This window comes from Myotis brandtii, unplaced genomic scaffold, assembly GCF_000412655.1.
Source record: "Myotis brandtii unplaced genomic scaffold, ASM41265v1 scaffold344, whole genome shotgun sequence".
NCBI lineage: Eukaryota > Metazoa > Chordata > Mammalia > Chiroptera > Vespertilionidae > Myotis > Myotis brandtii.
In genome coordinates this window covers 9,339,246-9,349,478 of record NW_005363247.1, presented here as the reverse complement: position 1 = coordinate 9,349,478, position 10,233 = coordinate 9,339,246, and the positions used below count along the sequence as shown (strand labels likewise).

The window sequence follows — 10,233 nt, the reverse complement described above, 5'->3', positions numbered from 1 at the left end:
AGGGGAGTGGTTAGGGGGTGATCAGGCTGGCAGGCAGAAGCGGTTAGGGGCAATCAGGCAGGCAGGCAGACAGGCGAGCAGTTGGGAGCCAGCAGTCCTGGATTGTGAGAGGTATGTCTGACTGCCCATTTAGGCCCACTAGGATCGGGCCTAAACAGCAATCAGACATCTCTCGAGGGGTCCCAGATTGGAGAGGGTGCAGGCTGGGCTGAGGGACCACCACCACCCCCTCCAACCCCCCATGCACAAATTTCGTCCACTGGTCCTCTAGTTTATAATAAGGACCTTTCATGAACCAAAAAACATCAGTGTTCAATTTATTAATCAAACCTCAGGAAAGCTTTTAAAAGACATCAGCAAACCAGTGAAAATTCTCTTTTATAAGTTATTTCATAGACTGCATTTTAGAGGTTTTTATTTTTTTGTGCTTAGAGGCTCATATAAAAAGGCTCTGATTTCAAGTGTATTCTAGATAGTTGTAGTTATCTTAATTCTAGCTTCCAGATAATTAAGATGCATTAATACAAAAGATGCATAAAATAAAAAGTAGCAAACAACATAAAACGGGCGTGTGAAATTAGATGCTATCTGAGGTGGTTTGTATGGTTCACTTTAGTTTTATGAATCAAATAGTTTTTCAAAAGCGCAGTTATTTCCAGTGATTTTTAAGCTTACTTACGAAGTTTTATAGTGAAACACTGAACTTTTATACAATTAAAAGTATACTTTAAAGTATTTTGTTTTATTTTTAATAAGATGTTATTTCGAAACATTTAATTTGTATTATTAATTTAACTAATATTTCTGTTTTCTCTTTTGTTAGATATTATAATGATAGAGAGAAACACAGAAAACTGGATGATCACAGAAGTAGAGATCACAGGTCAAATTTGGAAGGAAGTTTAAAAGATAGATCTCATTCAGATCATCGCTCTCATTCAGATCATCGGTTACATTCAGATCATCGGTCAAGTTCTGAATATACACATCATAAATCTTCCAGGGATTATAGGTATCACTCAGATTGGCAAATGGACCACAGAGCTTCCAGTAGTGGGCCTAGATCACCACTAGATCAGAGGTCTCCTTATGGCTCCAGATCTCCATTTGAACATTCAATTGAACACAAAAGTACACCTGAGCATACCTGGAGTAATCGGAAAACATAACAAAAACTGATATTTTGTCATTCTGGACTTTTCTTTTAGCCATATATCATAAACCAACACAGTAATTGCCTTACATGACTTGAAAGATATAAACAGATCTTCTATCAGTAGCAGTATTGTTACTTCTTTCCAGGATGCAAGGTCTATTATCCCAACAGAAGAGAAAATATTTTTATATTTAAGGATTATGCTGCACTGTGCTACAAATATTGTAGTACTTTTTTTTTTTTCTTTTTTAAAGAAATGAAAAATGTTTACTCTTACAGGGACCTCAACACTGCCCTTCCATATAGGCTGGATAAACTGTTTTTAAGTCAGTGATTTTAGACTGACCTCCATTTAAATTATGTTTGTATATGAACTTTACTCTGACCTGTGATCATGTTTCAGGAAGGAATGAAAGAGAGTTCTTTTCTTAATAAAGAAAAAACACTCAAGGATTTTGTTCACTTTCCAAAGCTACTTGTTTACATTGTACACTGCGACCACCTTGCCGCTTTTCATCACAAGCTTGAATATTTAAATTCTGTACTTATATCTGTAAAATAGCCAGGAACTTCCTGTTTGTGATCTATTATTATGCCTTTTTACATACACAAAAATTGACTGTAAATTATTGTAAATAGATTAAATGAGCTTTCCTTACTTCCTTCCCTTTCTCAGGCTTTTTTTGACTGTTCCTTTCCCTACCAACTCAGGCCTTCTTATTGTTTAAAAAAAATCAGTGTAACAACACTTTTTAATGATTTGTCTTGATGGAATCATTGTTTAGAATGTAAAAAATGGGGAAAGGGGCTACTTAATTCCATTAGTCCTCTTTTTATATTGATTATTTTATTAGATACATGTTATTTCTTTCCTTTTACATTTTTATTTTATTTTTTGGTCAGTAGTGTGTATGTAGTAGCAAAATGGTGAGATAATATGTAAAATCTAAACTGCATGCTCTGGAAACATTTTCAGATGCATTTGGTTTAAAAGGGGTAAGTGTATGAACACTTTCAGAATTCAAAATGGCCAAAAGTTATTGTAAATCCATTTGTTTTCCCTTTTCATGTGGGCAATAATGTCAAATGTGCTATGCAGTCAGGTAACATTTTAGATAAACTTGATTGACTTTTATAATATAACTGTTACAATGCACACTGATTGTATATAAAAACCTTATATATGACAAATTAAATTTAAGAAAAAGGATATGTGGGCTCCTGTAATTTTCTGCTGCATTTTTATTCACTCATTTAAGAAAAAAGGCACTTAACTTTTTTTTTTTTAAGTAGTAGCATTTAGCTGCCAGAAAATGGATATTTTGGTAAGCAGTTGAATATAGTTAATGTGTAGCACTACAACTAAATCTATTTTGAAGACCATATGAATCTATGACGTAAAATTTAGGTCATAGGAGTTTTTGTTGGCCTCTTTTTGGTTTTCTGCAGATATTATTTCAAAATGCCTTATATTTATTCATAGATTTTTATTTTGTTATATTCAATGGGAATTTTTGACTCGTGTAGCATACATTTTTGGATGTGTGCTGTAATGTAACAAATTTGAATCTTTGACAAATATATTGATATATTCCAATAATATTCTTAAGTGTGTCCCTATTGATTTAGGTGTGGGAGCAATCTACAGAAATTTGTTCATAGATGTATTTTTAAAATATTTTCTGTTTATCCAATTAGGTCTAAAATTTACACTAAGGGTACAAAATAAAGCTTGCTTTCCATTTTTTGTTGTTTTTTTAAGCAGTGATTCTTCTTTTAGATAGTTACTCTGAAGAATGATGATCTTTTTTTTCCTGATATATCTCATAACATGGGGAATAATTCAATTTTTAAATATCTCATTTATGACCAATATAAAAGTGATAAAACAGTTCAGTACTGGTACACATTTTTTAAGCTTTTTCACTGTTTACCACACTTAACTATAAATGATTATTTATTCCATAAGATAGCAGTAAATAAAAAAATGTAATGCTTAATGAGGATTAACACAGAAAACAAATCAGGGTTGACATTTTTAATTCATCACTTTGTAGTTGGGACATTTGGATTAGATCCTATTGTGCAAATTTCATAAAAGAACAGTATTAACATTTTTTGAGACAATGGAATGGATTCTTAACAATTCTATGTTTAGTTGAATATTTCAGTCAACTAGAGTTGAATGAAAAATCTAAAACTGTATGTAACATTAATTGATGGAAAATATGTTCATTTGTAAGAAGTCAGTAATTACATAGAAGAGGAATAAGCCATAAATTAAAACAATAGAGAAGAACATTAGTGCATAGATATAACAGGGAACATTCTCAATAAAATATGCTTATTTTTGTCTTTTACATGCTCATTCTGCTTTGCATTTTTATCCATTTGTGTTTAATTTTTCAAGGATAAGAGATTATGCATAGTACTGTACCAATTAACCTTCCACTTTAATAATATACAATAAATGATTCTTATGAAAAGCAATGGCCTGTTTGCTTATGAAGAAAATATTTTTGTTTAGGATATATTAGAAAATAATTTGCAGACTGGAAAGCTGTGGAAAATGAGTGTGAATGATTTGTTCATTATATTCAGAGTGGTTTAGTAAAATTAGAACCTTTACAGTTGTAGTAGGTTACATATGATAACTTTCTGTTTGTAATCTTTTTGTAGTTAAATAATGAAAGGGTTGTGTAGATTTTAGACTGATTTACACATTTTACTTTCTTGAGACTTATCAGGAATATGCACTAGAGCCTGGTTATATGCAGTAGTTGTGTGTCGACCTATGATCATTGATTGATTCCAATCAATGATTCTCTCATTATTGATGTTTTTCTCTCTCCTCCCTTCCTCTCTGAAATCAATTAAAAAATATTTTTTTTTAAAGTATACCCTAGGGCAGTGGTTCTCAACCTTCCTAATGCTGCAACCCTTTAATACAGTTCCTCATGTGGTGACCACCAATTTCATTGTTACAAATTGAACATAATTAAAGCATAGTGATTAATCACAAAAACAGTATGTAATTATATGTGTTTTCCGATGGTCTTAGGCGACCCCTGTGAAAGGGTCGTTCGACCCCCAGAGGGGTCGCGACCCACAGGTTGAGAACCGCTGCGCTAGGGAGCAATGTCGTAATTCTTATCTGTGCACTATATGTTTTTGACTAGAAAATGATCTTTGGACCATAAATGTCATAGATTTATAATTCAAACTATCAAGACTCAAATGTAGAGTGGGCGACCATGGCATTGGAGCCACCTGAGTCTAATGGCCTTGTTTAACAATGAATTCTTGGTTAACTTTACCATGGCAACTGTACTTAAAGATAATCTGTTTGATTGAGTTAACCTGTTCGTTCAGCCTTAAAAACAAATGTTATTCACTGGAGGCTTCCCATAATCCCCAGATAAGCTGAAATCGGACCGGCCCCACCACGGACCCAGTCTGACTCCAGCGGGGTTCCAGATCTGGTGGGGAAAAAGAAATGCTCAGATAGAGTCTGAAAGCTCATAATGCAAAAGCGCAGAGCTGGCGTCCAGGATTGGAGAGGGACTTACCCACCAACCACCTCTAGAAACAGCGAGCTCATGGGACTCGACAGGTACACTTGCCTGGTTGCTCATTGCTCCTGAGACCGTGGTGGGATGTCTCCTTTGGTTTCCTCTCCTGACACTAGGACTGTTCAAAGGTAAGTGAAGGCTTGTTAATTTTAAGTTTATTTCAGTAAAAGTATATTTAAGTATATTTGGCCCTCTGCACCACACCGGAAGTGGTTAGGAGTGCTCACGTTCCTGTCATTTTATATGCTTTATTTTGCTTTTTCTTCTAGCACTAGCCAGTACTTGTCTTTATGTATATTTTATCATTTGTCATTGAGTGCCTCCTCACTAGAATGTAAGTTCCATTAGGGCAGAGACTTTATTTTCTTCACTGCTGTATCCCCAGCACGTGAAACAGTGCCCCAGACCAATTGTATTTTTTCATTATTTTCTGGTATCTCCCAGAAATGCGATGCCTTATTACTGACTTTTTTTTCTTTCTTGCAACTGTTACCTGGTTTGTTAGTTTTATTGGAAACTTTTATATGCTTTATCAGTGTCTCTGTTACTCAAATTTGTGTACTATCTTCTAGTTTTAAACTTGATTAATAAGAATCACCTGAGGTGCTTGAGAAATATGGAAACACCTAGGTCTCATTTCTAGGAATTAAAATAGCAGAGAGCCCAGCTGGTGTCAATGGTTGAGCCTCATCCTATCTGAAATCAATAAAAAAATATATTAAAAAAAATAAAATAGGCAGAGAAAGGCCCCGACTAATATGGTTTTAGGGATTTTACTGTTTATTTCATTGACTTGAATAATAGATTAAGTACACTTTAATAGGTAGATAAAACACTTATATTTACATATAAATGAAAAATTGGTTTGTCATTTATGGCTACTTAGGAAGTATGATTCTTTGAACAGATATTCAGAGATGTATGCATGAAATAAGAAAACAAACATTTTGGCTTGTCTATATTATTTCTTTATCCTTTGAAAAAAATGTTTTTATTTATTTTAACAGTATTCTTTCAGATCAAATTTAGGTTCACACCAAAATGTATTCCTCATTCCCCTCCCCCACTTTCAACACCCCCACAACAGTGATACATTTATTACAATCAGTGAAGCTGTATAGACACATCATGATCACCCAAAGTCCATAGTTTACATTAGAATTCACTCTTGGTGTTGTACATTCTATGGGGTTGGACAAATGTATGATGGATATGTATCCACCATTGTAGCATCATACACAATAGTTTCACTGCCTTAAAATCCTCTGTGTTCTATTCATCCTTTCCTCCCTCCAACCCCTGACAACTCCTAATCTTTTTAGTGTCTCCTTAGTTTTGCCTTTTCCAGAAAGGCACATAGCTGGAATCATAGTTTGTAGCCTTTTCAGATTGACTTTGCGCACTTAGTAATAATATGCACGTAAGTTTCCGCCATGTCAGCCAGGAAAAGAAAATAGCACGATACACTATCTTTTCCTACTTACAAGTAAAGAACACAACTTGTAAAGACATTATAATGCAAAAGAAATATGTTGCGTTCAATGCTTTTAAATTGAAATAGAAAAAAAAATCACTTCTCACTGGTAACTGCTTTTTTCTTTTTTTCCCATTTAAAACATTTAGATTTTTCTTTTTAAAAAAAGGTCATGTTTACATAAATTCCTCTTTTTTAGGTATACAATATGAGGAACTTGGACATATTATACTATGGGTGCAACCACCAATGTATTCAAAATATAAATCATTTCCAACCTAGCCCCTGACAAGCACTGATTTTACCTAGTGTTTTACTTTTTTTCATGTCATATGGATGGAATCATACAGGATTTAATATTTTGAGCCTTCCTTTCACTTAGCATAGTGTTTTAAAAATTCATCCGTGTTTTTGCATTTATCAATAGTTCACTCCTTTTTATTTCTGAGTAGGAGTCTTTGTTCAGGATGTACTACAATTTGTTTATCCATTCACCAACTGATTTTCTAGTCTTTTGGCTATTATGAATAAGGATGCAATAAACATTCATGTACAGGTCTCTGGATAGACATTTAATTTTTCTTTGGTAAATACCTTGTAGTTGGAAACTGGGTTGTATGATAAAGTGTATTTTTTTTTTACTTTATAAAGACTACTAAATATTTTTCAAAGTGAATATATCATTTTACATTCCCACCAGCCACAGATGGGAGTTCTTATTACTCTGATTCCATGTGAACATTTTGTATTGAAGGTTGCTTTCATTTTAGCCATTCTGATAGGCGTTTAGTGGTAATTTAATTTGCATTTTCCTACTGACTAATGAGATCCAACATTTTTAATGTGTTTGCCATTCTTATCTCTTTGGTAAAGTATCTGTTCAAATTTTTTCCTATTTTACAAAATAGAATTGTTGATTAAAGTAATCTATTAAACTGCAAATATTTTCTCCTCAGTTATGGCTTGTCTTTTCCATTTTCTTAACAGTGTCTTGAAATACGTAATTTTTAAAAAATGTTTTTTTTTTTCATTGATTTCAGAAAGGAAGGGAGAGGGAGATAGAAAGAAACATCAATAATGACAGAGAATTGTTGATCAGCTGCCTCCTGCATGCCCCCTACTGGGGAAAGAGCTCACAACCCAAGCATGTGCTCTGACCTGGAATCAAACTGTGACCTCCTGGTTCATAGGTTGATACTCAACCACTGAGCCACACCAGCCGGGTGAAATACAGAATTTAAAAATTTTTTATAAAGTCCAGTTTAATCATCTTTTTTTTTTTTTCATTTTTTGTGTGTAGAAATCTTTGTCTAACTTGAGGTCACAAAGATTTTTCTGTTTTCTTCTAGAAGAATTATACTTTTTGGAATTGCATTTAAGTCTCTGATTTTAGTATATAGTGTGAAGTATATATCCAAGTTGTGTGTGGGATTGTGTTTGGGTTTTGTTTTGGTTTTTTGGATATGTATATCCACTTTTTCTAGCACCATTTGTTGAAAAGACTATCTTTTCCACTGAATTTTCATTTTGCCTTATTGAAAATCAGTTCAGATTATGTGTGGCTCTGTTTCTGAGCTCCCTGTTCTGTTCTGCTAATTTGTATTTCTGTCCTTATGCCGGTTCTACACTATCTAAATTTTGTTATTTTTCAAAATTGTTTTGGCCTCCTAAATTCCTTTGCTTTTTCACAGACATTTTAGGATCAACTTGTCAATTTCTACCAAAAAGCCTGCTGAGATTTTGATTGAGGTTTTATTAAATCTATAATCAATTTGGAGAATATTGACAATTTATCAATATCGAGACTTCTGACTTATGGACACAGTTGTTTAGGTCTTTAATTTCTCTTATCACTGTGTTGTGTGTTTTTTCCATGTACAAATCTTGCACAACTTATTGTTAAATTTACCCCTTAGTAGTTCATATTTTTCTGCTATTATAAATTACTTTTTAATTTCAATTTTTAAGTGGTCACTGATACTTAGATTTGATCGTTATTCTTTTGACCTTGCTATACTCACTAATGTTCTAATAGTTTGTTCCAGATTCTTTGAGATTTTCTACATAAATTATCATATTGTCTATGAAAAGAAAATTTTATCTTCACAATCCTTATGCCTTTTCTTCTTTCTTTAATGTACTTTCTATGACCTCTGCTATGTTGGTAAGAATGGGCATCTTAACTATTCCTATATGGGTTTGGGGAAGGTTAAGAATTCAGTCTTTCACCATTGGATATGCTATATCGGTTTTCTTGTAGATGGCCTTTATGATATTAAGGAATTTCCCTTCTAATCTCAGTTTTCTGAGAATTAAGGAAAAATGAGTAGAGGTTTAGCAATGACTAGCAGTGACTGCTGCTGCCAGAACGCGTGCTCAGACTCCTTTCTCCTTGGGCCTCTCACATCTTTGCTCCATTACAATGAACCCCTTATACATAGGATATCTTTTGAAACTGTCACCTCCTCTCTTACTTCAAGAATTCAGAGGGTTCCAACATATTTTTTCTTATTTTAATTCTAGCCACTAAAAGCTATGAAACATCAATATCAATAGAAAAATGCTTGAAAGAAGAGATTGGTATTTTAATTTAATTTAACTAATAATATTAATTGTTCTTATTTGAATTGATGATTGATGACATAATGAATAGTAATGAATAGATGCTAAGATTTTAATATTTTGGCACATCTCTACTCGAACATGTACAACTGGCTATAAATAAGTTTGAGGTCTCTGAAAAAAAGAGAAACGAGCCTGCTCTCTGACACCATACACAAAATTTAACACAAAATGAATGAAAGACTTGACTATAAGACCTGAGACAATAAAATACATAGATGAAAACATAGGTCCTAAACTTATACATCTTGGTCTCAGAGAATTTTGTGTGAACTGGACCCCAAAAGAAAAATAACTGAATGGGACTACATCAAACTAAAAAGCTTCTGCACAGCAAAAGAAATTATCAACAAAATAAAAAGGCAACCAACAAATGAGAGAAAATATTTGCAAATGATACCTCCAATAAAGAGCTAATATCCCACATATATGAATAACAAAAACAATAAAATCTGATTTTAAAATGGGCAGAAGATCTGAATAGACAGGTTTCCAAGAAATACATGCTGACAAAAGGAAGTTCCCTGGCAATGATACGCATAATACAGCTGAGCCACTCCCATATCTTGTCTCTTAAACCTGCTCTCCAAACACAGGGAAGACTTCTTATGGCCAAGCTTGTTCTTTGTGATTGAATTAGGGTTTTCCAGAGGAACATTATGTATACAGAACTATCTATCTATCTATCTATCTATCTAGAGATTTTAAGGCATTGGCTCACAGGATTGTGGGAGAAGAGAGAAGGAAATTTAATCAAGATGAAAAAGGGAAATATTTCTCTTGGAGAATAGGAAAGGAAATTAAAGAAGATATATGTGATCGTATGCTATGATTAAGTAAATAAAAATGACCAAGATACTCCAACAAGTGATTCCCTGTGACTATCTTCTTTATCCTCCAAATAGGCAAACTAGCTTATCTTTCAACTCTATAAAGTAGCAATAATTACAATTGGTTGCTATTATTGAGCACCTTTTCTATGTGTTTTTACAGTTTTACACGGCACATGTGAAGCCAGTATTTGGACCATTTTACTGTGGAAACTGACCAAGAGAAGTTAATTCTCCCATGATCACAGCTAGTGATACAATTCAGATATAGTTCTTTCAAATTTCTGTGTCTACTGCTCTTTATGCTATATCATGCTTTCTGCATTATGAACATCCTACTTACTAACAGCATCAGGGCCTGGTGTCCCTGAGCACAGAGGTGGGCAAAGAGAGAGAATGCTGTTGGGAGACATACATAGATAAACCTTCACCACCGTTGCACTGAGAGCAATCTACAGGCCAATTTTCTCTTCACTGAAAAACAGTGTCTGTGTCACTTCTCTGGACTCTGTAGTACTATCTGGATGTCTCTGATAAGCAAAAATCTTTTGTGCTTGGTCAATGCCAAGTTATAATTAT

General features: G+C 33.6%; 1 protein-coding gene across 2 annotated transcripts in view; it reads left to right on the top strand.

Moving 5' to 3' along the window:
- CHD1 (chromodomain helicase DNA binding protein 1) overlaps positions 1-2,366 on the top strand; it is a 72,371-nt gene extending 70,005 nt beyond the window's left edge. For both annotated transcript variants that reach the window (XM_014544007.1, XM_005871533.2), the window contains one exon: positions 824-2,366. In XM_014544007.1, coding sequence (XP_014399493.1) covers positions 824-1,169 — 346 coding nt within the window. In that variant the 3' untranslated portion in view covers positions 1,170-2,366. The remainder of the gene's footprint in view (positions 1-823) is intronic.
- Positions 2,367-10,233: the final 7,867 nt, after the last annotated feature.